This window comes from Alexandromys fortis, unplaced genomic scaffold, assembly GCF_014885135.2.
Source record: "Alexandromys fortis isolate MF-2015 unplaced genomic scaffold, M_Fortis_MF-2015_v1.1 scaffold_85, whole genome shotgun sequence".
Lineage (NCBI taxonomy): Eukaryota > Metazoa > Chordata > Mammalia > Rodentia > Cricetidae > Alexandromys > Alexandromys fortis.
In genome coordinates this window covers 8318245-8344372 of record NW_026067975.1, presented here as the reverse complement: position 1 = coordinate 8344372, position 26128 = coordinate 8318245, and the positions used below count along the sequence as shown (strand labels likewise).

The 26128-nt window shown below is 42.3% G+C and overlaps 1 protein-coding gene across 4 annotated transcripts in view; it reads left to right on the top strand.

Annotated features, from left to right (window-relative positions):
- The window catches only part of Mthfs (methenyltetrahydrofolate synthetase), a 28348-nt gene that overhangs the window by 1539 nt on the left and 681 nt on the right, over window positions 1-26128 (top strand). For 2 of the 4 annotated variants that reach the window (XM_050157312.1, XM_050157313.1), the window contains exons 2-3: window positions 1682-1790; window positions 2504-2765. In XM_050157312.1, coding sequence (XP_050013269.1) covers window positions 2558-2765 — 208 coding nt within the window. In that variant the 5' untranslated portion in view covers window positions 1682-1790; window positions 2504-2557. The remainder of the gene's footprint in view (window positions 1-1681; window positions 1791-2503; window positions 2766-26128) is intronic. The other 2 variants (XM_050157311.1, XM_050157314.1) reach the window with 1 other exon arrangement.

The following is a 26128-nucleotide window of genomic DNA, read 5'->3' as shown; positions in this document are numbered from 1 at the left end:
GAGAGAGAGAGAGAGAGAGAGAGAGAGAGAGAGAGAGAGAGAGAGAGAGACAGAGAGAGAGAGACAGAGAGAGAGACTGGATTTGCCATGGGCTATGGGTTTTGAAACCTCAAAGCCCACTCTTGGGGTCTCTGTAATCCCAAAGGCAAGAAAATGTCATTAGCATGAAACAAGGAAGTCTGGCTCAGCACAACTCACTGACTGGTTTTAGCTCAAGCTTCTAGAGCCCTAGACAGTTCAGTTTGTTTTAGGCATGTTTAAGCACAGCACATTTGGGGGGAAAGTTTTCTGGTGATAATTAGTTCAAACCTGTGTGTATAATAATTAGGACATGGTTACACTGAAACTCTTTCCAAGGTACATGTGTCTTATTGACCAGATGTGACACGTTAAAGGTCTGGAAAAGATCTGGGGTGCTATTGGTTATCCAGATAGTGCAAAGGTCACCAGGCTATTAACCACCTTTGCTCCCATTTGCGAAGCACATGTGACATCTCGCATAAAGGTGGGTCCCACTGGCTGAGAAACAGGGCTCAAGATAAGAGTCTAGAGTGGGTGACTGAGACCAACATAAGAATGTGTGAGAACCGTGTCTGGTCTGACCATAGAGATAGTTCAGAGGTCACCAGGCTATTAATCAAATCATTCCCAGCCTCCTGGGCAGAAAACAGATGATACCTCTCTTCCTTCAAAGGACAACCCTTAGTGTTTAACATCCCGGTTTCCCTCCTGCTCATCTGTGTGTAGAAGGACTTTATGTCCTCTACAGCCCACCCTGAGTGACACACCTTCTACAAGAAGGTGCACACCTCCTAATCCTTCCTAAATAGTTCAGCAAATGGGAACACCACATTCAGCGTATGAGCCTATGGTGTTCATTCTTAACTCAAACCACCACATCTTGATTACTAGTTTTCCTTTGGATCTTTCAGGAATTAGAAAGTAAATTAATTAGAAAGTAAAAAGTCTGGATTGAACATTTTTCTGTGTCTCTGAACATTTTTCCTTATTTTTTTTTTCTAATTTGTCTCCCTGTGCAGATGGTAGTGAAGCCGCCTACCACTGAATGAAACCCCTGGTTTTTCTTATATGCACATATTTATGAATGAAAGTGTGTTGGCTACAAGATTCCCTCTGCTTTTGTAGGCACAGGTTAGGATTCTAAGAGAAGAGTGGATTCTGCCTCCCTCCTGTGTCCATATTTTAGTGCTGCTTTGTCTGGAAATACTGTCTCTCCCTCCCTCTGCCTTTCAGGACTTAGAGTTTTGCTTCTTTGTCTTCTTTGTTAAGATGAGTTCCCTTTTATCCTCCCTTCTTAACAAATAGCACGTAGATGGGCTGAAGGAAGACAGGCAAATGCATATGCATAGTCTCACACTGAATTCCAGCTGTGAATCTTACTGCTTATTCAGCTCTTGGTTCTCTCCGCTCTGCCTTAGAGAGATTAAGAGAAATACTTTCTTGTATAATAAAGGGTGTCCAAGTCTTAGGCCTACTCCAAATCTGCGCAGCCCCCTTTCCATTTGTTCCACTTCTGCCCAGCCTCCTGACAGCTTTACAGCTTCTCAGAAACCAGGGGTTGACTTTCTTCTGTAGCCCTGATTTGATATGCTTTGCTTGACTTCTCCCTTCCTTTGTATTAAATGTAACTTGGCTTTCTTTACTTGTATCTTCCCGCCAGTCACACTGTAAGCGGCTTTTGCCTTGTCCTTCCTTTAGCTTGGAGGACAGGGGAGAGCAGAAAAGGAATGGAGAACAAAGGGGAGTTAAGGGCCAGCTTCTGAGTCTGGGTAAGTTCCTAGGGTTAAAACTTAGCTCCTTTTGCCTGATGAGGGATTCCACTAAATAAGGATTCTTATACCAGGAGCCCCGTGGCCCCATTTTAATGAACTTTGTGAACACCCTCTTGAATGGAGTAGCATTGGTAGAGCTAAGAGACGGTTATAAAGCATGGTCTCTGTGGGAGCTTGTGAACTGATTCAGAATCCTTTATTTAGGACACAGAAGCAGTGATTCACTTATGATTTACCTCATATAGACTGAAGTGCTGAGTTGTGTATTACTCTAAATGTAGAAAAGGTTCTGCAGAGGTCAGGAAGGTTCGGCTTAAACGGGTAAAATTGATGGGAGAAATGCCCAATAATCCAAAGTTTGGGAAAATGGGTGAGATCCAAATTCCAAAGAGAAAATAAACCAGAAATCCTCTGACATGTTCTGGGAAGTGGGATCACTTCAGGAATTCTGGAGATAGACAACTTTTCCACTTCATGTCTTCTTAATGATTAATGATGCAGACAGTAGGCCTAGCAGAGAGGTAAAGGGATCATCAGATTTGCAAATCTTGAGTCTTGAAATAAAAAGCAGGCATCAGAACATAGCATGAACTCACTGTATCACTTTACTTGGAGAAAGCTGTGACGAAAGGGAGACATTGGTCAGAGGAGTTTCTGGTTTATGAAAAATATAGTCTTAAAAACTATAATTGCTTTCATTTCCCACTTAGGTGATTGCCCACAGTCAGTATCAAAATTCCAAAAGAATTTCCATCTTTTTGAGCATGCAAGATGAAATTGAGACAGAAGAGATAATCAAGGACATTTTCAAACAAGGCAAAATCTGCTTCATCCCTCGGTACCGATTCCAGAGCAATCACATGGACATGGTGAGATTAGCATCACCTGAAGAGATCTCTTTACTTCCAAAAACATCCTGGAACATTCATCAGCCTAGTGAAGGAGATGTTCGGGAGGAGGCCTTATCCACTGGTAAGGCTTCGTTTCTCACACCAAAACACTTACCTAGATGCAGCCTGTATCTTCTGACCTTAGATACTAAGTGTGGTTGGGCTTGGCTAGTTTGGGGGAATTGATGTCTTTGAATGTTTTATACATCAAACGTAAGTATCAAGTAAAAAAGAATGCTGAATATCGAAAACATTGAAGTTCAGGAGTTGGTCTTGAAAATGTGCGTTCCCAATATGGGTTTATTTATTCATTTTCACCCTGTGCTCTTTATTCATGCCGTGTTTGTAGCACCAATGGCTTTTGCTCCCGTGATACTTGCAACCCACATCGCAGTGGAATAGAGTATGATGCTTTAGATTCTCTCAGTTGTGGCATAGGACAGAGAGATCGCTGCTGTTGCTTGTGGAAATGTCTGAGCAGGCAGGCCAGCTGTTTGTTTCTTCCTAACGTCACATTCTCAGTGTGCAGTTTTACTTACATCAGCAGTTTAGAATGTGGTAAGTTCAGTGCTGAAGCATAAAGGTGAGCTTCCCTGTTTGAAATGAGCTGATTGGAGCTCAGATTGTCTTTGCTGCAGCCTTTGTGGTCTGCTCGTCTTCCTGGTTTGCTTCTGTTATCTCGGTTTAGAAAGGGGTGAACTTATATACCCTCAGTTGCAATTATGAGTTCTCAAGCAAAAAGTTCACACGAGGCATTGTTGTTTTAGGTTTACAGCATACCAGCCCATCTGGTAAATGAAATAGAGGGGCTGTATCTTGATTGAATTTAAACTGAGAGCTGCCTAGACAATTTGATCATCTGGGAGTCCTTCCATTGAGATTTTATAGCCTGATTCAACCTTAATCAACTTGGCTTAAACACAAGTAGGATAATATTGGGGCAGAAACTGAAGACTACACAGAACAGCCAGCCTTAAATGTGTCTGGATTGGTTGGTGTCCTTAGGAGTCAGTGTGTCTTTGCTGTGACTCTGTATCTGCAATAGCTTCATATCTACATGGTCCTTGGCAGCTTGGACTTGGAGATCACCTTTTCAGCTAGAATTTTTAGCAGAAAAGAGCAAGTCTGGTTTTCTAACAGTCTCAATAAAATTCTGGTCTTAACTCCCATTTCCCCATGGCCTAGGTAGTATATGACCATTTCTGACTAGTTTTCCATGATCAGGGAAGAGGGCCTATGACCACCTCTCCAGCCCTCTTCAACCACTAAGCTGAATGGTGGGGCTGAGGTGTGAGTGGCATGTGCTGGTCTAGAACAAAAGAGAATGGATACAACACTGTCAGTAGTCAGACTCCCCATCCTGTTAACCATTTCTGAGATCCTGGAGAACAGACCCTCACCTATAATGTTTAGTGATGGTTTTATTGTCTGATTTTTCTGAGACATTTTAAGAATTCATGTCTGTGTGAGAACACCCAGGACACAACTTAAATACGTGGCTGCAATGATTTTATAGCACTCCACTGTAACATTTTACGGTCTTAAAGGGGCACCATGGGGGCAGGGTCTATGAATATACCCCTCTAGGTTGAACAGATCAGTACTTTGGGGGAGGCTAGAATCACTCATTGAGAAGAGTTCCCATTCAGCTCTCCCGTTTCCTTCTTTATTAGGACTGTGTGGTACCTGCAAGATTATGGTGAAGACAGTGGGCATAGGCTTCATGCAAATAAATAAAAGTCAGCACAAAGTCGTGATAGGCTAAAGAAATTTGAATTGTGTCACAAAAAGTGTGAAAATGTTATCTTATCTTGGTTTGTTTTGTTTTGAGATGGTGTGGTGATTGAATAGAAAATGGCCCCCAAAGGAAGTGACACTATTAGGAGATGTAACTTTGTTAAAGTGGCTAAGAGCTCATTGGAGGAAGTGTGTCACTGTGGAGGTGGCCTTTGAGTCTCATATATGCTTAAGCCATACCCAAAAGATGTCTCAGACCACCTTCTTTTCCTGTGCAAGATGTAGGACTTAGCCACCTCTCCAGCACCATGTCTGCCTGCTTGCCGCCGTGTCCCGCCGTAATGATAATGGACTGAACCTCTGAAAGTGTCAGCCACCGATCAAATGTTTCTCCTTTATAAGTGTTACCATGGTTCTGGCTTCTCTTCACAGCAATAGAAACCCCAACTAAGAGAGACATTGTATAGCCCAGGCTGGTTTAGAATTTGCAGTCCACCTGCCTCAGCCTTCAAGGATTATAGACAAATGGTAAATATTTATTAAACACTTAGTCCCGTGGATCTCAACCTTCCTAATGCTGCAAGCCTTTAATATAGTTCCTCATGTTGCGGTGACCCCCAACCACAACATTATTTTCATAACTGTAACTTTGCTACTTTTATGAATTGTAATGTAAATATCCTATATTCCAACCTTTGTGAAAGGCTCATTTGACCTGAGAAAAATTTGCTACCCACAGACCGAGCTGAGTATCTATGAGAAGCATGATGGAGACTTAGTTCCCATAGCCTTTTGTTGTCACAGAAGCAGGTGTTTGCTTGCATGTCATAGCTCCTCTCCTCTGAGCTGTCCCGGTCAGCTTGTGTTAAACATCAAGATGTCCCACTATTCCTGAATTCCATAGTTCTAAATTAATTCTTTTTATTATATTTCTGTTTATAGCTAGCTTATGTCCATAAAATTATTCTTGTCTCTCTTTTTATAACCATGTAATTTTCAAGTATTATCAGGTTTTTCTTTGCTGTATATTAGTATGCAGTGCATACATGTGGTATGTGTATATGTGTGTGGACTAGTGTGTATGCTCATGTGCAGGAGTAGAAACCACAGGACGATGTTGTGTTCCTGCTCTCTCACTCTCTACATTATTGCTCTGAAGCAGGGTCTCTCACTGAGTCTGGAACTACGCTGGCATCTCGCAGGCCCCAGTGAATCCTCCTGTTTCTTCCACTTCATAATGCTGGGTTACAGACACAGCCACACCTGGCTTTTTCTGTTGGTGCTAGGGTTTGAGATCAGGGCCTCACATTTATGCAGCAAGCATTTTTAGCCACTCAGACATTTCCTCAGCCCCTCTTTGTAAAATTTCTGTTTCCTGCTTCGAAGCCCCAGCCATCTTTTGTCTCTAGCTTTTGATACATCTTTTCTCCTAGAAAGAATTTCAAACTGGTTCCCTCATCCTACTAATTCCTCTCAGTTGCCTTTTTACACAGCTTACCCATCTGTTAGGTGTTTTCTTGTACACTGTGGTCATCTATATCTCTGGCTGAAAGTACTTGCTGCTGATCTGCTGTAGCCAAAAGCAGCGACTTTGGACAACTCCAAAGTTCAGGCCACTGTTTGAACTAGTATTTCCCCATGCTCTCTGCTCCTCCCCAGTGCGTTCTGGTTCCTTTCCTTCTGCTGAAGGACAGCATTTTATAACAGTGGGCAATGAGAGATTCAGAACTGATCTCTAGTTTTACTCATTTCTCACTGTGTGACTTCAGCCCCTGAACTCGAGTTTCAGATACCTCATAGGGACATGGAGCCCTTGAAGCCTGCCCATGGGCTGTTACAGAGCTTCAGCGAGATAGTGGCTAAGAGGTAGTAAGGGCGTGGCAGGTGCTCAGTGAAGGTGCGCTTGCTGCTGTGGCTGCTGTTTGGCTGGGGTCGAGTTGTCTGTGAAAGTGAGGCTTGCTGTTTCCCAGGCTAGAACATGTCATCCATTTCTTCAGGATAGAATTTTGCAGTTCAGTGCCTGAGATCACTGGCTCTCAAGTTGCAATCTGGGTTCACTTCCTTATCAGATGGGCAAATCACTTAATATATGAAAGCACCCCAGAGATGGGAATACTAAAACTGTTTTGTAACAGGGTAAAGTAGGATGATATACAATTAAATACTATACAGTGTGTTGTCCTGAGGAATCAATAAGACGAAGCCATCACCACTAAGTGCTGAGTATTTTCCCTGGCTCTCTCAACATTCTAGTCTTTTTCTTCTGTGATTCTTAAATCCTTGGCGCTTACTGTTGATCCCCCATGCTTCATTATTTCTTTTTGTGCTAGTACACTTAATCTCTTCAGGGGCCAAGATCTTGGTCTAAGATACTCTGCCCCTGGTACCCTAGAATCATATGGTTTATAGTGTGTATAGCCATCCTGGCAGGAATGAAGAGAGGTCTAAGGAGACATGCAGTGCCTTTTCTTCAGCTATCAGGTTACTGAAGCAGTGCCCCCCCAAACTGGAATTCCCCCAGAAAACCCATGCCAAGAGATAGAAAAAACTGAAGCCCATGCCAACCAGAGAAGGAACTTGTCTGCCAGGAAGAGATGTCACACAGTTCTGACAACTTTCCAGACTACCTTGCATGAGAGACTAGAGCTAGCTCAGTGATGGGGCAACGACCACAACCTGAGTGGGACTGTTTATTTCTATGTAACTGTTGCCTGCTATTTAAACATAAACGTTGGGACTGGCGAGATGGCTCAGGAGGTAAAGGTTGCTTGTCACTACGCTGAGGACTTGAGTGTGATCCTGGAACCCATATGGAGACGCATACAACTTGACTTCTGACTCCCTACATGTTCTATAGCATGTGTTGTCCTCCTTCATGACTAACTGAATAACTAGCGTAATAAGTAATGCATGCAAGAAAATAAATGTAAATCTCATGTCAAGGCCTGAAGAAGGACTGCGTAGGGCAGAGTTTATCGAATCTCTTTATTTCTTTTTCTTCTCAATGCGGCCACATTGGATTAATCTTCTTTCTCTGCTTTTTATTATTGTCTGTTTAAACTGACTAACTGAGGGCAGCGACTGAGCCTGACTTGTTCTGGTTGCTAGGGTCTGTGCTCTGACCTCAACAACTCTAGCAACATGTTGATTCATACTGGAAATTTCTCAATGTGAATCCAGTATTTATTATAAATTCACAGAATGCTTCTATCAATGAATAGATGACCAGTCCTTTATAACCATGAAAGAAAATCTGAAATTTCAAAGTTACAAGCAATGCATGGGAATTTTTTAATAGTTGCTGTGATTTTTAAACTTATATCATGTGTAAAATGTCAACATTATCCCTGGGTTGGGCAGGGCCTTCCTGGGAGATAGTCTTGAAATTTATCTTCTCTCCGGACTGGTCTTGGGAAAGTCGCTGAGTTAAGAGAAACATGGAATGATCTCTGGCTGCTGATGCTGGCAGATCTGCAGTGGAGGCTGGGAACTGGCATGGATACCTTGCGTATTTATCATGCTAAAGGTCTGTTAACGCGGTACATTTGTTGTGTTAAAGGCTGATGAGAAACAAAACCTGCAGTTTTGTTACTGGAGTGTTTAGGGTCGAAAGCCTGGGCTCTAGAAGGTTCAATAAGCCAGGCTTGGCCACCTATCTCCAGTTCTTCATGAGAGGACAAGCAGAAAAGAGTTCCTCCTCTGACTGGCACCAAGCCTTTCACTACTTGCTGCATGACATTACTAGAGAAATTCCAGTTCCCCGGGGGTGACTGTTTCAATCGTCTGACAGCAGGGATGACCACAACCTTCTCTCTTTAGAGCATCTTTGTTCCTGCTAGGTGGTTACAGCTTGTTTGTGTCAAGGTGACCTACTCCACCATGCTTCTTTCTGTACCCCATGGGTACACTGGCCTCTGGGTACATTGAGTTGCTAGGCCCCAGATTAGATGAAGATAACACACCTGCCATATTTCTTCTTTTGTAGGTCATACAAATGTGTTACTTTTTAGACTGAAAGCCTGGGGCGGCACCTAGGCCCAAGAACCGGGCCAGACTGTCACAGCTACAGAGTTCTCAGCAAGCTGGTGATAACTCGGGGACAGTGCCATGCGGATGACTATCATCTGCTCAGGATAACTTTTGGTTTCGGTATAGTTTTTGCTAAACGAAGAAGTACGTTGCTAAAGCTCCCATGTGATTGGCATTTGATGTGGTTTGTAACAGCCTTTGTCTTACAGGAAGTATGCTTGCCAACTTAAAGCCATCTTGTTAATCCTGAGATTCGAAAGAGAAAAACCACTTCCACAGTTTCGAGCCAAGTCCTGACTTGTGGGCCCTTTTAAGGACAAATCTGTTCAATCACCATATTTTCTGTAGAGCTTTGTACAACTCCCAGCATCCCAGGCATTTGCCTGGTCTTTGGGCAGGTGGGGCTTGCAGGTTAATTTTGGTCTTACAATGTCTCCTTTATACAACAGAAATGTTATTAATTGATTTTTTTTTGAATTTTTGAAATAGCTTGTCTTAGCTAAAAATAAACAGCTGTCATTTTTATGTGCGCTTTTGTACATTTCTCTGTCATGATGGCAGTTGCGGTGGCTTCCTACTCTGCACCAGAGAGGAAATTTCCTTCAGATTTAGAAGTTTGTAAAGCAGAACAATTAGAAATTAGAAAGCAGACCAAATCCTTACAATCCTTGTACTCTCTCCTCTGTATTCCAGTGAGTTAGCTGTAGCCCAGAGAGGGGGAGTGACTTTTTAAAGGACATACAGGCAGTTAACCAGAGTGGGAGGCCTTCCGGTTCTCTGGTTTTCACTCCCGTGCATCTCTCTTTTGCAGTGAGGGCTCAGGTGGCCCAGGCAGGTCTCGAGCTCATTTACTGCGTAGCTGAGGGTGGCCGTGAATTTATGCTTCTCCCACATCTACCGTCCAGATGCTTGGATTTCAGGCCTCTGCCACCATGCCCAGTTTGTGCCGTGCTGGAAAGTGAACTGCCGCTTCTTGCACACGAGCTCACGAGCTGCTCATGATCAGTCTCTTTCTGTAGCCGTTTTGTACTCAGCCAAGCACAGAGAAGTCAGCTTTGGATTTTAATTTGAATGCTAGGTGCACGCTTGTTAGGTTTCCCTGGATCTGTTTCAGAACGTCCTGTTGTATCTTTGGTAGCAGCGACTGTAGAATACATCCTGATTTTCCCAAGTGGTAATTTACTTCTGGTTAACTCCCAGTGCATTGAGGTGAAAAGATCCTTCCCTTAGGGATTGCGGTCAATCCTTGCCAAGTGGGTTAGCCTGCGGAATGTCTGTTTAGGCACAATGATTCATTAATGTGCTATTAAACACTTGCTTTTTCTCTAAAGGACTGTGCCGGGTGACGCAGAACTTTCTTTGTAAACCTGAAGCTCTTAGAGTACTTTTCCTGTTCCTTTCTTATTGCCTGTGAGTAAAACCATAAAATTATGATTAGTTTTAAGTTTATGTACACATTCAATTATTAGAAGCCCCAGAATTTTAAAAAGAAGTAATCAATTAATAAAAATAGTTATAATATATTGTAGTATTTCCTAGAAATTATGTTAGAATTTTTTTTAATTGAAAAATCAGAGTAAAAGGAGATTTTACATAAACCTTATCTGTAAATGAGTTTGCGTTCACCTCTGTTGACCTTAATAGACGCTGAATTCTTTTCCACAGGGAAATGAAGCCTACTCACTAGCTGCCTTTCTTTAAATATTCTTGCAAATGTAACCTTACCTCAGCATAGCATTACTCTACCATGTGGAAGTCGTTTTCACTGCCTAGAAAATAATTCCAGATTCTATGGCAAGGAAGAAGAAAAGAGGTGCTTCATATTTTCCCCCTTCTCTTTTGGGGAGTTGGGTCCGCTGCCTTCATTCATCTGTTTACCTCGACTGAATGTCACCCTTCTTCTCTGACTGCTGGAGTCTTTCATCTTTCTTTTGGGTGAGAGGGAAGTGGAGTCTATCGTCTAGATTGGCCTTACACTTAGAATCTTGAACATCAGCTTCCAAAGCTGAGACTGACTGTGAACCACTCTGCCCAGTTCCTTCTCAAATCCTAGCCATTGTCATGGCCTTAACCCTATAGACTTCTGCTCCTTTGTGTCTATCTAGCAAGGACTTTGATGTCAGGTGTGTACAACCCTTCCTTGTTTATGCCATACTGGGGATTGAACCCAGGTCTTCTCTTCATGCATGTGAGGCTAGCAGATTGGTATTTTTTTTTTAAAGAATATTAGTTGTTGTCATGAAGTACTAGCCATATGTGGTGATTATTGAATGATCTCTTCTTCTGATAGGGTCACAGCTGGACTTTATTTCTAGCATAGTATAATATAGGCAGGTAAACTAATTCAGTGAATCTCAACATTCCTAACACTGCGACCCTGCAATACAGTTCCTCATGTCATGGTATCCCCCAACCATAAATTATTTTTGTTGCTACTGCAGAAATTTAATTTTCCTACTGATCGAATCATGATATAAATGTCTGATATGCAAATATCTGGCATGTGACCCTGTGAAAGCATCATTCAACCTCCAGGTTGAGAACCACTTGTCTAACTCTAGAGAACATTTTTGAAACATCTGTGCTTTGTTCAATAGATTTATTTTCTTAACTTCTTGCTGCGGTTACCATGCTGAGGGGTTAAGGATGTAGAGGGGCCAGGGGTCCAGTGGATAGGTGGGGTGGGGAGTGTCAGTGTTGGTAAGGGGATTGGTTAAGGAGGAAAGGGCTGGTCAGGGGTTAGCTGGGTGAGACACACAGGCCTTGAGCATTCAGAGTTGGGGTCAGGGACTATGAGGAGTTTCTCATGTGGACAGGGATATGAAAGGACACAGGTGATGCCCAGCTCTTCTTCCCTTCCCCAGGGATCTTCCTTTCCTTCCCTGTTCCTCTCTCCTACTGTCTCTGTCTTCCCTTTGTTTCCTTCAGCTCCTTGCTTTCCCCTTTCCTCTCCTTGTTATCTATGCCTTACCTACTCTTTTTATAAATCATTCAAGCAATCAATATTTTGTCCTTGTTGTGACCTTGCTATTAACCTTTAATTATTTCTTGATTCCTTATTCATCCATTTGTAATACAAAGGTATAGTAGTTAATATTTTGATAGAAATGATTTGGGTCTCATTGTTAACTGATTTATCTTAATAGTATTAGATGCTTCATTGACCCAAGCAATATTTAACATTATTATATGTCCTAACCATTTTCTATTATCTATTCCCCTTGAGTAAGAAAATATTGGCACAAATACTTTAGAACTTTTGGAATTTATTAAAAATTTCTTTGTTGGTTAATATATTTGATTATTGTAGTCTGGTTAGTAATGGCATTGGACTATAAGAAATAGAAATCTTATAAAGTACAGTTTAAACAATGAAGGGACTTACCTATTACTTGTTTTTATACAATGAGAATACACTTTCAGTGGCGTGTGGTTGTTGACATTTCATCTCAGTTTAAGGAGGTGAAAGTGTGGGCTACCATTTTCTTGGCAATTCTTTCCTACTGTGAAATGGCTTCTGTGGATCCAGCCATCCTATCTGTACTGAGCAAGAAGGAAAACGGAGCTGATGGCAGTGGATGAATGTTAGCTGTCCCTACTGCAGGAGGTTTTTCTGCAGATCCTTCCATCTCATTGGCCTTAACATAACAAGCCTAAATATAGGGAACCCAGGAAGTTTCTCTTATTTATATACTTTTATACAGATTATAGGATGGTATTGGGTCAGTAGATAGCAGTTCTTATCAGCCATAGTTTTGAAGACTTGCAAAATAATTTGTTTTTGTCTAGGGGACAAAGTAAGCTCTATGGCTGTATACTCAGGTGAATTTTATTCCTGGGCTTAGAAATGGCATCACCTAAACTGGCAACAGCCACAAGAGGAGGAAGACACAGCCTTGTTATGATGGCTCCATCTGAGGATTTCCTCTCAGAGATCTCCACTCCAGTGAAGCCAATATTCTTGATGGCATCACAGGAAAGATTTATAGGACAAACAGTTTGAAATAGAGTTGGGCTTTATTGGGAAAGTTTTTCATATACATTTGAGTACCAATACTGTGAGAGTAGGGTGAAGAGGGAGAAGGGGAGGGAGGCAATGACAAACAGATTCATTTTGGAAAAAGACAATACACACTCAAGTGTACACACGGTCATCTCAGTGGTGAGCTGCCCTTAAGTGTCTTAGGATAGCTGTGTAAGCATTCTGGTGGCTTTTAAAGTTACATTATTCCAGGTCTAAAAAGATGGCTCTGCAGTTCAGAGTGGGTACTTCTCTTGTGGAAGACCTGAGCTCCGTTTCCGGCACCCACATCAGGCGGCTCTAAAGGGCCCAACTCTCTCTTCTGGCCTGCACAGGCATCTGTACTCATGTGCACTTACCCACACAAAGTTAGAAATTGTAAAATAAATCTTTAAAGTTAATTTTTCAATATTCAAAGCATTCAGAGAATAAGTTAAGATGTTTTGGTATATTTGTTTTCTGTCAGAAACTTTTTTTTTTTTTTTTGTAGTTTCTGAGGTACATTGAATGGGATTACTGGCTGATAAGATAAAGGCACAAGTAAGTCCAAAGAGTTAACAGAATTTTTCAGCATAGTATCCTTTGTGTGTCCCTGTACCCCATCCTTGCATCTGCACATTTCCTTTAATGTATTTTAAGTGTATTTTAACTAGTTTATACTTGTTATTATTGTATGCAGATTTTTTCCTTTTTATATAATGCATATATGTATATTCAGTGGGGGGAGTGTGTGTTTGTGTTGTGTGTGTGAGTGTTTTGCTAGATAGCACCTGGAAGTCGTTATTGTCTTTATCCACCCCCCTTTCCTTCCCCCCCAGCCCCCCTATGCTGTGACTACACAGTGTTTCACAGCTCGATACTCTCTTATGTTTTAAGTGATTATTTCTTTTGTATAGAAAAGCATAACAGCATAGACTCAACTTTTCAAATCTCTAAAAGAATTTCAAAAATTTTTATAATCAATTATTTCTCAGGTTTTGTGAAAACAAACATTGAAACTTTGATTGGATGAGAAGCATGTATCCTCGATGAACGTTTTGCAAAGCGAGGAATGCCAGCTGTAGTTTTCAGGATTGTTTCTTAGATGAATTGCACGCTCTTCTCCAAGTCCAGCAGATGTCAGTGTTTCACAGATGGAGTGCGCTGAAGCAGGGCCTTTGTCCACAGTCTCCACATTTGCATGACCCTTAGTCATTTGATAGTGCCGTGAGAATCACTGAAGTGGGAGTCAACTGGAGGTCTCCAAGTCAGTCTTTTACCTTTGTAAGGGAATGCGCCCCTGTGGGAAATAGTTCATCAAAGTCACAAAGTGAACAATGAAGTCAGCCAAGTGTTTTTGTTTCTAAGACTCTCCATCTTCAAAAACTGATCAAAAATAGGTACCAAAATCATGGGGAACAGAAATGTATAATCCAGAATAGAATTCCCACTCTGGAGGAGAAAGGGACAAATGCTGGTCCATTTGTTTGGGCATATAGACAGCAGTTCAGTCGTGATGAATGAGATGCTAGATCCTTAAAGTGTATAATTAGGTGGAACCATCTGAAAACAGCTGGCTGGATATGGAATTACTGGATGTGAGAGTGACCTTTGAAGACCGTTCTGCTCTCCTTTCTGACTCGTATGACACCAGTGTTGGTACTTGTCTAATGCCAGTAGAATAACTCCCACATTCTCTCTGCACATAGCCTTATCCATTGCATCCAGGAAAAATAATACAAACCATTTCGTTCTGTGTTGAAAAACACTATCGAGGAGTCTATTACCTTTTAAATAAATGCATGGGACAATAGAAAAACTATGCTATTTCCTTCTGTGTTATAGCTAGAGACAAATAAGGGAACACTTAGGAAAAGTCAGAGGATGATATCTGTTTTAGAGAAATACCTCATCTTTAACCAGCCCACAGCACCTTTTCAAGATATGTCAAGGAATGTAAGACATGTAATTGCTAGGCTCCAGAAGGTTCTCCCTCATTATGTGTTGAGTACCCGCTGTACCCCTGTTGACCCAAGTGCCCTGCAAAGGAACTCCTTTAAGCTTCTTCTTCTGAGCTCGTGGAAGGGTCTTAAAAGGAGTCAGTTTGTCTGGTGGGGTACAGGGGGTACAGGTTACTGGGGTCCGATTACAAACCAGTGAGGACCTTCTCCCCAGCCTTCCTTCAGAATGCTCCCGGGAGTGTGGGAGTGCCGTGCAGCTCGATACTACATTTTCATAAGGAGTGTGTGCTTATGTAGGAATATGTTAATGTAGCATTTTTAAATGCCAGGAGTGATTTTAGACTGTTTCTGTATGATCTTAAAGATGCTTCTCACTTGTCCCGGGTCTTCTCCACCTTGCGGTGGAGTCTCTTTTGCTTGGAGATTCCATTTGGCCTCCATGGCTACTCATGTTCTCCTGATTTTCCTGTCAAGCTGCCCAAGGGCTTCACTGGTTCTCACTATGGAATTTCAGGGGTTTATTTCCTAGCTTCTGGAGGCACTTTTCCACATGGTCCATATATATGCCCCTGCTATCTTCTTTTCCAGAGGCAGCCATCACTGTCCCTGAACACATGCCAAGTTCTCCATATCTATGTTTTTTTCTTGTTTCATTTTGATATCACAGGCCATTGCTGCTCCTCTTCCAGATCCCTGGAAGTTCTAATTCTTCCAGCACCCACTTCCTTAATGTCATCTTCCTGGAGTTAACCCCTTTGCCGGTGGGATGCAATTATCTCCTTCGCACTTGAATCACCCCATCCCTATTATAGTTTAGGTGTTTCCTTACACTCAGCTTCCTGGGTGTGTTTTCAGCTGAGCAAGTTGTTAGTCCTAATTGGTATATACCTTGCCCATGTTCTTTATAGTTCCTTGGGTGGGACTGACATTGTACTTATCAAATTATTAATGATGGCTATGTATTGACTTGATTCCGTTGAATTTCGGATAGAAGGTAAAGCTTTAGGAGATTTTTTTTTTGCTTTCCCCTTGCTGTCAAGCTGGTTTTAGGGTGCATTAAGGGTTTCAAGATGAAGTTTTTTACATACCAAAAAGACGTATTGAAGCAGATAACAAGGCTAGCTGGAGTGAAAAAAAATCAGCACAATTCTTTGGGAAGGATGTTATATAGACCTAGGTGACACTTTTTCATAGCATTGTCTTATTTTAACTTGAGTTTCGCAGCAGTAGAAGTTGTTCTAGTCACACAAGGCTCATATCAGGTGAGCTATGAGGCCTATAAAGGAAGGAGAGAGCAAGCTGAAGAGATATACTGTGAGTCTGCTTATGTTTGCGGAACCAGAGATACTGCTGCGCTTTCAAGCGCATGTTAGGCATTTGGGTAAAGCAGGTGATGGAGGTCAGCGAGCAGTTCCCATTTTGCTAAAGTCTTGAGGCTGAGGAAATGAGCAGCACTCTAACCAGTGAGGACAATGACTTCCTGAGCTCCTCATGTACAACCTAAGGTAGATAGCAAGAGGCCCAAGGGCACTCTTACCCTGCACCTTGAAGAGATGCTCTTCGTTACTCTAGAGCAGTGGTTCTCAGCCTTCCTAATGCTGCGAGCCTTTAACACAGTTCCTCGTGTTGGGAGACCCCCAACCATAAAATTATTTCTTTGCCACTTCATAACTAATTTTGTTAGTGTTATGAATCGTACTGTAAATATTCATGTCTCCAATGGTCCTGAATGACTCCTGCGAAAGGGTCATTTGACCCCCAAAGGGGTCGCGACCCACAGATTGAAAAACACTGCTTTAGAGAAAGCCACCTTTTCATTCCTTCATTAGTTCAAGGTCAGCTGGGTTTACAGAGCTAGTTCCAGGACAGCCAGAACTACACAGAGAAACCCTGTCGCAAAAAGCCAAAAAAAAAAAAAAAAAATCTCTTTTGGGGACCTGAAAGTGCCCACTGATAGTTAACACATGCACCAGATGACCTTCCCGCCAGCCTTAAGGAACGTGGTTCTTCTTTCCATTTCTCCATTTCTGTGAGTCTGACTGCTTTAGATACAAGTACAATATTGTACAATAGTCTGTCTTTCTGTGCTTCTCTTATTTTTTTCTTGATTGTGTCACATGGAAGAAGAGTGCTAAGAATTATTAACTCAGATTGAAGAGTTTCTACCTTCCTCTTTTTTCTTTTTTTAAAGAAAATTACATAACCAGAGGTTACTCAAGTTAGAAAAAAAAAACATTCATTTTGTCCCACTTTTATTGTCCTGTTTAGACCCATCTGACTATGAATGGTAGCAAATGTCTCCCAAACTTGGTGCCAAAATAACATTTAGGAAGCTGTTTGATTAGATAATACTGTGTCTGTGTATTTTTTGCATTGAAAATAATTTAATATCCCCTTCCATATTATTTATTTTAGTCAGTATCTTTTAAGATAAGGTGAATTGAAGTTTGATTTTCTCTGTGCTTAAGCCCTAAGGGAGATGCCCAGATCAAGGGCTGGCAACCTCTTCTGTGGAGGGGCAGGTAATAAATGTTTGGGGCTTAGTGGCTAGTACTGCGTCTGTTTCAGGGACGGACTCTTCCATTTTAGTGACAACATGAAGCATGGCTGGGTTCAGGTGAAATTTCATAGCCTTATTTGACTGGTAGACTGTGGGCTGCAAACCCACGTAGAGAATTGGGTGGTGCAGAGATGCTCAGTGGGTGAGAATGCTGGGTGCACAAGAATGGGGACTGAGTTTAAACACCAAACACAAGCAAAACGCCAGGCCTGTTCTCTCTGGACTGCGGGGAGGTAGAGACCAGAGGATGGCTGGTACTTATCTCCGTCTGAAGAGAGTAAAGCATAGAGTGATAGAACATTCGATGTCCCCCTCTGGCCTCCATGTGACCGCATGGGTGCACACTTACACGCTGGCAGCATAGAGTGATAGAACATTCGATGTCCCCCTCTGGCCTCCATGTGACCGCATGGGTGCACACTTACACGCTGGCTTGTGTAATTAGTTTGGTATTTTTCATATACGGTTACGATTGTTGTTCATAGGGATAACAGTGATGGTCATGGTGTCTGATAAAATAATGTCTTTATAAAAAATAAAATTCAGATATTTTCTAGATAAGATATTGGTCAAGATACAATTAAGCTGTTAGATGCTTAAGAAAATAGCTAACATGATTTGAAATATGTCTCCTGGTGAAGACTAGACATATTTTAGAGTATTCACACATACTCACACACACAAAATTTACTAAAAGAAAATAGCTGTGCTCTGTTTTTACATGATCTTTTCCTGGGAAGATGTGAAAAGGTATCTGTTTACCCCAGGTGTAGCGCTAACAACAACCAAAATGAGGAGTCCACCCTGGTCCAACGCAGTAAACCACTGAGTATGTTTACTAGGGTTGTTTATAGGAACATGGGTGAGGGGTTACTTACTGGAGGGTGGGTGGCCCCCAAACAGCTACATCACTGTAAGGCCCCACTCCATCGTGGATGGTGTGTCATGAAAGCTGTTCCATGGAGTCTCACTTTCAGTTACAATTTCTCTTTTTATATACTGTAGCATCTGAGAGCTCTCACAGCTGGTCTGTGGGAATGAGTAGTGGCTGAAATCCCAAATGGGGAGCCTGTGGTCATCCTTCACCTCTTTCTATTGGGGGTGTCCATAACTCTGCCACCATTACCATAGTCCTGGCATTCGTTGTGATTTCATTCTTACTTTGTTACCATGGCTATGGGCCAACGTTTTCTCTAGTCTTCATTGTAGCACTGGGACAGTCATTTCATGTCCAAATAAAACAGATAAACAAACCCAGCAGTGTTGATCATAAAGATGAGACATAAGGTAGAAGCTAAAAGTAATCCAAGTCTCCATGCCCAGATGTAACCACTGATAATAACCATTTAAATCTGTTTGTTAGCTTCCACTAGACTCACAGTCTTTTTCATTTTCACTTGATTAAAAACCCACCAAGGGTGACTTTGTGGACGTATTCGAGAATAGAAGATGCTGAGGAGTGAGCTGGAGGGTAACATTGTATCCCCGTGCAGCACCCACATTCCTGTCCAGCAGCAAATCCGCTGGTACCATAGACCTTCTCTGTCCTTACTCCCACCTCCTGCATGTCTGTGGATGGTCAGTGTTCCCCAGCGGTTACTACCTAAGCACTGCCAGCCCCCTAACTGTCCGCTTTATTGAATTTCTTCCCAGTTTGTGTGTCATCTGTCCATACTGTGACCCAATCCGAACTAGTATAGATGTCATATTCAGTGTGACTGAGCCTGCGGATTTAGTAGAATAGTCTTTGTGAGCTTTACCCTTCAGCAAAGAGCTCCCTCTTCCCCAGCACTGGAGTCTCAGCATTGCTGGCTATATGACTTCGTCAGATTACATCTTGATTCTCCCATTTGGAGAAAGCAGATGATGATGTGTCTTGAGGGGCTCTGGGCAGGAGATGTGAGGATGTGAGGGTGAGTCTGAAGTGGACAGCACAGCTGACCGTGAGCATCAAGGATTAATGCCACTGTTCTTCTGTTCTTAGACATAGACACTTCCCAGAGGAGCCTCTGTAAAAGGAAAAGCGGTTTATAAGCAGAATGCTTTTTCATCACATCTGAGTAGAGCTACCATTGCCTAGAGCCTGTATGGTTTATCCTCTGCCCCTGGCTGTAGCAGCTTTTGTGAAATGGCTTTTGCCTGCACATTTCTAGTTGACAGCAGAGGGCAGTAGAGAGTTAGGTTTGCTCTTGGAAAGGGTATGGGCTGATAAAACAAATCTAAATAACTCTTTAAAGAAAAAACTTTCAGAGTCAACAGAGAGTAGGCACTTTCATATCCGTAAGTATAAGAGAAGCCTGCATTTACTGAACACCTTATTAAGTTTTTGCATACTTCTTTTATATATTTATTTAGTCTCACTGTTATGTTGGTACTATTTGGGTTTTAAGGAAGGCCTCAGTTGATTAGAAGTTTCTTAGCTACCCGTGGTTGTTGTGGGATCCAAACCCAGTGGTCCATTTGGAAGTCAGTACATTTGACCAATTGCTAGACAGTCTTCTAGGCTTTTGCCTTCACACAGAATGTTGACATTTAAGAGGAGAAATTTACATTTCTAGTTCTGTGTGCCATGTGGAACACATGAAGGAACATTTTTATGGAAGTATAGGGTCCCCTTCTCATCCAGAGGCTTCCTTGTGTTCTCTAACTTTTCATCTCAGGGGCAGCCACTTGTCTGTGTATCCTTCCCGAGATGAACTCATAGGAATCCACAGACATTGTATGTCTTCACAGACCATCTTTCTTTGACTTTGCTGGGGTGGAGGCTGCTGTGTGGAAATACTTGGCAGTTAGTACCTTAGGAACTTCAGCTTTCTTCTGTGTTTTAGCTGTGCCCAGAGGAGTCTCAATTCCTATCTCCTTTGACTGTAGAGGAAGGTTAGGCCACAGAGAGGATCAAGGTTTATGTGAGAGAAGTGATTTGGCAGAGACACAGAAGTTTTTCCCATCAAGGCTACATGTAAGAGACAGATGTACAAAACTGAAACAGGCAGGCACTTTGTGAATGGCCCAGGAAGGGTAATGGCTCTAATGGCCCAGGAATTTTGAGCTCGGGAGTTGTCCCAGCTCTCTGACTGCTACACTCGGGAGTGTTTTCTTTCTTAAGCAATGACCTCCATTTATTTCTATCACTGTTCATATTTCCCTGGTCTAATTCTTTGTTCAGAGACACAAAGACCTGAAAACCTCAGTGGGTCCCCTATGGATTCCAATCCAGGTCTGTAAGTACTTCTTTCATTTAGACACATAGTATTCATAGGATTGAGTCAAGCCTCACACTTATAGTATCCTTAGGTTTGAATGTAAGGCATAGATAGGCTTCTTACGTTGTCATACATCACTAGCTGATCAGCCGAGTGCCCTGTTATACACAGGAATACATCTTACCTGATGTTGTGTGCTTGGCCCAGTTCTTTGGTGATAAATGTCAATTCTGTATTTTCATGCACATCGGTGCCTGTGTCAAAGCAAGAATTTTATAATAACAGTGATGAAATGAATAGTCAGGGGTCATTCTGTCTTTAAATGCATGGTTCTACATTGAGATTCCCAATGGCCAAAACATTGGGACAAAGCAAAAATGCATTTATGATGTAAATATTTTTTAAATTACCTGTTTCCATTAGGTGATTTAGTTGATTAATTCTTCATGAGTTTCCAGGTTTCTTTTTTTTTTTTTTTTTAAATTATTAAGTGTGTGTGTGTGTGTGTGTGCGTGTCTTGTAGAGTCAGAGGACAATTTGGGGGGAGTCAATTCTCTCTTTCTGCTATGTAACTTGTTGGCAAGCACCTTTAACCAATAAACCATCTTGCTAGCTCAGAAAAATATATATTTTTAAAACAGTTTATACAAATAACTGGAAGTTGACTTACGTCTTATTGTAACACATAATTGGTTTGTTCTGAGTTGTTTTTCTGTGAGGAGCAAGCATCATGCATCAGTCTACTCTAACACAAACATGATGGGTTCAAAGTATTGATTTCTGAGTCTGTCGCAAGAGCTGTCATGTATTACTGGCTGTGTGTTTCGTTTTGGGGTTTCAGGTTCTTTGTGCCGTGGAATCATGTTTGCTAGACGAGCCTGAGTCACTGCAGGCAGCCGTGGAGCTAAGAACTAGGCATGCAGTGGTTGATTAAGCTGACATTTGATGTTAATAGTTCAGGGAAAATTTACATCATAGTATGCTTATTCATTCGAGGTTGTAGGTGAAGGTGGTTTTGAGAGAGAGAGAGAGAGAGAGAGAGAGAGAGAGAGAGAGAGAGAGAGAGAGAGAGAGAGAGAGAGAGAGAAGTGGGGGAGAGCTGAGTTATAAGGAATCTAGAAAGAAGAAAGAATTTACTGGACCTCAGGGCAAAGACAGGTTGCAGCATAGTTATTGGACAAAAGAACTGCATGGACGCTTAACTGAAGCGTGTTGTATGACCGTTGCTATGTTACATAAAGTAACCATGGGATGGAACACAGATACCCAGGCAGGAAATCACAAGTGGGTTTGTCAGATTTGTCGGACACGGTTCAGTTGATGTAACTGATGGCAAAGGAGTGTACAGAGGAAATGATGTAGAGGTGATGTCTGGGAGACCAGAAGAAGATTTGCATAGCCAAGAAAGGGCAACTTGGATGTTATCATTAAAGTTACTTCTTTTTATGTTGGCTCTTTTTGTTTTGTTTTTTTTGTAATTGTTATTTTTGAGACAAAGTCTCATGTAACCCAGGATGGCCCTGAACTCTAGCGTACCCAAGGATAACTTTGAATTACAGGCTGGGATTATATACATGCTTCACCATGCCTGTTTTTAGGCAATGTTGAAGATCAAACATAGGGAATTTTTGCCCATAGGCAAACATTCTTCAACGGAACTACATCCCCAGCCCTGCTAAATGCTTTTGAGCAAGGAAGAAACAGGAAAAAAAGCCTTCATTGTAGGAAGAGGGATAAGCAGCTGAACTTTCCAGTGGAACAGTACGTTCAGAATAACAAGATGAGCTCTCTGGCCCTAGTGCAGAGGGGCAGCTACGCTGTGGTGCTCATGAAGTTCCTGAAGAAGAGTGAAAGGGAGAAGGAGAACACTAAGAACAGTTCCTGTTGATTTCAGAGCCGAAAGGCTGTTCATATCTCTTGGGCTCCACCACTCATTCTCAGGATCAGGGTAGAAACAGTTCAGTGGCTGAACCAGTTCCATCCTGGAGACCTCTGTCCCAGGAGTCTGAGCTCAGGCTGTCCTCAGAGACATCTGCTGTTATTTTACTGAGAATGATGCTCCCAAGGGTGAACTAAATCCTCAGAACGAGGGCTAGTAGAAGCATGCGTAAAATCCCCTTTCATTTTCTCCCACAGCCCGTTTCCTAGGGTTCCTTTTGCTGATGAAGAGTCCACAGCTCTGCTTGTTCTCCTCCCCTTTGTCCCTTAATCCATCAATTGCCTCCCTGCCACCCCTAAGAGATACTGTTCTTATCCTCTCCACACTTTGACTCCTTTTCTGTGTTTGTTTCAGTAACTTCCTATATTCCATGATAGGGTAGCAACTGCAGCTGTGGGCCAAGTCTGTTCTAGTAAATAAGCCTAGCTAGTTATCCATGTATGCTGTCTCTGGCTGCTTTCACAGCGCAGAATGGACCTGCAGCCCACAGTGTCTCATAGCCGAAATTATTTACTGTTTGACCCTTTACAGAAAACAAAAATCAACAAACCTAACTCCGGTTCTTTACCTGCATTCTCTTGGTTTTTTTGTTCCCTCTTTGCCTAAGGAAGCCTTGGGGATGAAAGAATGCAGGGATTGTTTCTAAGGGAGTAAGTAGGTGTACTTAATTTCACTGGGAGTTCTAAAGGAACTGCATCCCCTTCTCTGCCAACCTGTTCAAGAAATGGTGCCTCATATTTCTTAATTCACAAGAGAAAGTCTCATAATACATGGGATCACCATAGACGGTACTTAAATTATCTAATTTAATGCTCATGACCAGCAGATGACCAAGCAGATTTGCAGGTGGTAATGTTGAAACCCAGACTGGAAAGTGGCTCGCCCTTGACCCCATAGCTAGGAAGGATCATGGTCTTTGCCGCTTACCAGCTGCCGTCAGAGAAAGTTGCTGTTTCAGAGTACTACCCAATAATGGGTAAAAGGAGGATTGCGAACAAACGCAGGGTATGAGGTTGGGGTAAAGGTAAGATTTACAGTTCTGAATGCAAGAAAGCTAAGAAGCTACACCTCCCTCAAGAAGAATAGCAAACAATAAACTATGACGGTGCAGAAGGGTCCCCAGAGACCTTTCCCTGAAGTTCCTGCTGCAATCCCAATGAGCGGAGCTCCTTGGCTGTCCTCGCTACATTCTACCCCGGTGGGGCCTGGGAAACAAGAGCACAAGGGGCTTAACAAAATCAGAATTGTGGTGACACTGTGCTGATATCATTGTCCTCTGTTCATGAGCCTTTGGTGATTACAAACAGGGCCGTGCCAGAGCTGTCGGAAGCATATGTATGACGAAGGAAGACTTTTCTGTTTCGCCCACTGAATTTTGACTTGGTGGTACATTAGGGTGTGTTTAGGGTCATACTCTAGTGTGTGTGTGTGTGAGGCATGGAAAGCTTATTGAGCCCATACCTGATTTTCTTGTCCCATTAATTTCTTCATCAATGGGGAAAGGAGGGATCCAGAAGTAGTGTTGTGTGTGTGTGTGTGTGTGTGTGTGTGTGTGTGTGTATGTGTGTGTGTGTGTTTCAGGTGGGGGAAGAAGAGAAAGGAAAGAAAAGATCGTGTGTCAAGGCACAGGAAGGACTTCAACTACAGATGGTTTAAGTCAAGTAAGGAATGCAGTATGTATTCAGAAAAATGCTTGGACACACCAAATAGCAGAAATGGGAGCACACCAGAAAAGACTTTCTAAGTAACTACTGGAACCAGGGGCCACAGTCCACAAATGGTAGAGGGCATTGGGTGTGGGTTATCCTATGGAGACGGACACACAGCCAACATTTTAGTGGAATGCCAGGACCCGTGAAAGGCAGTTTCAGATCCCTGAGCTACTTAACAGAACAGTGGCCAGTCTCACTTCTGCTTATTGGTTCTAGAGTCCATATCAAACTAGGAGCCGTGCAAAGATAAATAAACTTACTTGTTTTTCCCATAGTGTTACTTCTTTAATCCAAGTATATGTACCTTAGAGTTATTAAAATAGGGGTTGTCCTGCCAGGATTGATCCATGCGAAGATAATATACTCGTCTTTCGGGGTCTTTATGCTCTAGAGGTCTATTAAAATCCAAACATGAAGGATGACTTGGAAAAAATTATGGCCTGCAAGGAAATTTGCTGTCCAGCAGAGTTGACAGAGACATACACACTCGGCTCTACGAGGTGGACTCCAGGGAGGGCAGCAGACCAAGCACAGGGAGGAGCAGGGCAGTAGCAGCAAGCTTGACTGCAGGCTGCGGACGGACGATGGCTTTCCTCGCCCGTTTCCTTTCTCCGTTCTCTTCTTCCGCCAGCATAAATGTGTGGCTCCAAAATTCTGCCTTCTCCTAGGAGTTGGCACTGGTGGATATCCTGGCTGTTCTGTTGCCTTCCCTTTTTGTTGTTTTGCTTTTATACTTTTTATCATGTTAACTAGTATGCCATATGAGATGTCACCTCTTAAATTGTAGGTGTAGAGTGATTTGTTTTGGCTGTAAATACAATGTCATGTCACAGACCTCTAGAACTTTTCCATTTTCGTGACTAAAATGCTGAATGCTGTGTTGATCAAAAGCATCTTCCTCAGGTCCCTGGCAAATGTCATTCTTTCTGTTTATAAATGTTTTACTATCTGCCTTTCAGGGGAATCATATAGTACATGTGTTTATTTGATTTTTTTTTTCATTTAGCATAGTGTTCTCACAGTTCATCCACTATTAGAAAACTTTCTTCTATTTTATGGCAGATTAATATGTTACCTCATGTATGTACCATGGGATGTGGTTTTTGTTGTTTGTTTTGATCAGTTGCTACTGTGATAGACCTTTGGGCTTCTCTACCTTTGGGCTATTACATAATACATATATAATAATATATTATGTCTATAATAAATAATATATTATGTCTATAATGAAAATGGAAGGGTAAAGATCCTCTGAGATCCTGTTTTAAAAATCTAGGAATGGGACTGTTAGATTTTATGGTAGTTCTACTTTTAATTTTCTGGAAGATATGCATGCCGTTGTCCTGCCCTCATGTACTTCTGTAGCTAGTGCTGAAGAGAACCACACATCTATCTCTCCTCTTACTCTTCACCCCAATCTTCCTTCTCCAGCAAACAAAGCTGCTGCCTGCCTCTTCTTCAGCACACTGCTCCTTCTTTTGTGACTCTTGACGTTCTTCAAAATCCACATCAAGTCAAAATACCTCATGACCTCCTGTTGCCCAGCTAGATTTACTTGCTCTCTGCCGGAGTCTCTAAAGTCCTTGTCTCTGTTGTATGGGACAATTGATAGACATGTTGTTTTGGCCTGAGTTTTTATTTTAACTGAACTACCATCTCCTGATGTATCTTCTCTGAGAACTTTGTAAAATACCTTTTTCTCTCCATGAAGAAGCAGAAATCATAGAAAATGTATGTGTGTTACAGGTTTAGAAGTCAGTTTCTCTGGGAACATAAAGAGGACCCTAGGGAGTAGCTCAAGTGTCCAGGACACTGTTCTTTCCTGTAGAGATAAATGAATGTGATGGGGCAGAGAGAAAAGTCAGTGGCATCACTGTTTTCAGCCTGCAGGGCTTGGAATAGGCAGGCAGGCTTAGAGGGTCGGATCGGACTACACTTGAGCAGTGTGGGACGGTGGCAGGAAGGGTGAACAGGACATGCCAAGGGGCAGGAAGTGGAGTTCATCTCATAGAAAGTCGGCAGCTGCTTGAAGCAGGGACCAGTCTAACTGGCAGTCTGAAAAACACTACTCCTGGCTCCCTGTGCTGGAGAGCCCTTGGCTTCCAACCATAGTATGCCTTGCCAGCAGTGCTGTCTGAGTGGTTAGCTCTCAGCTAAGCTGAAAGTCTGTGCCTACCCTTGCCTGCCAATGGCTGGAAAGGGAGAGGAGTGGGCTGCTTGGTACTTTTAATAGCTCCATCCTTTCTGCTTTTTCCTTACCTTCTCATACCCCTCCAGATCTGTCCTATCCCACTGCCCACCAAA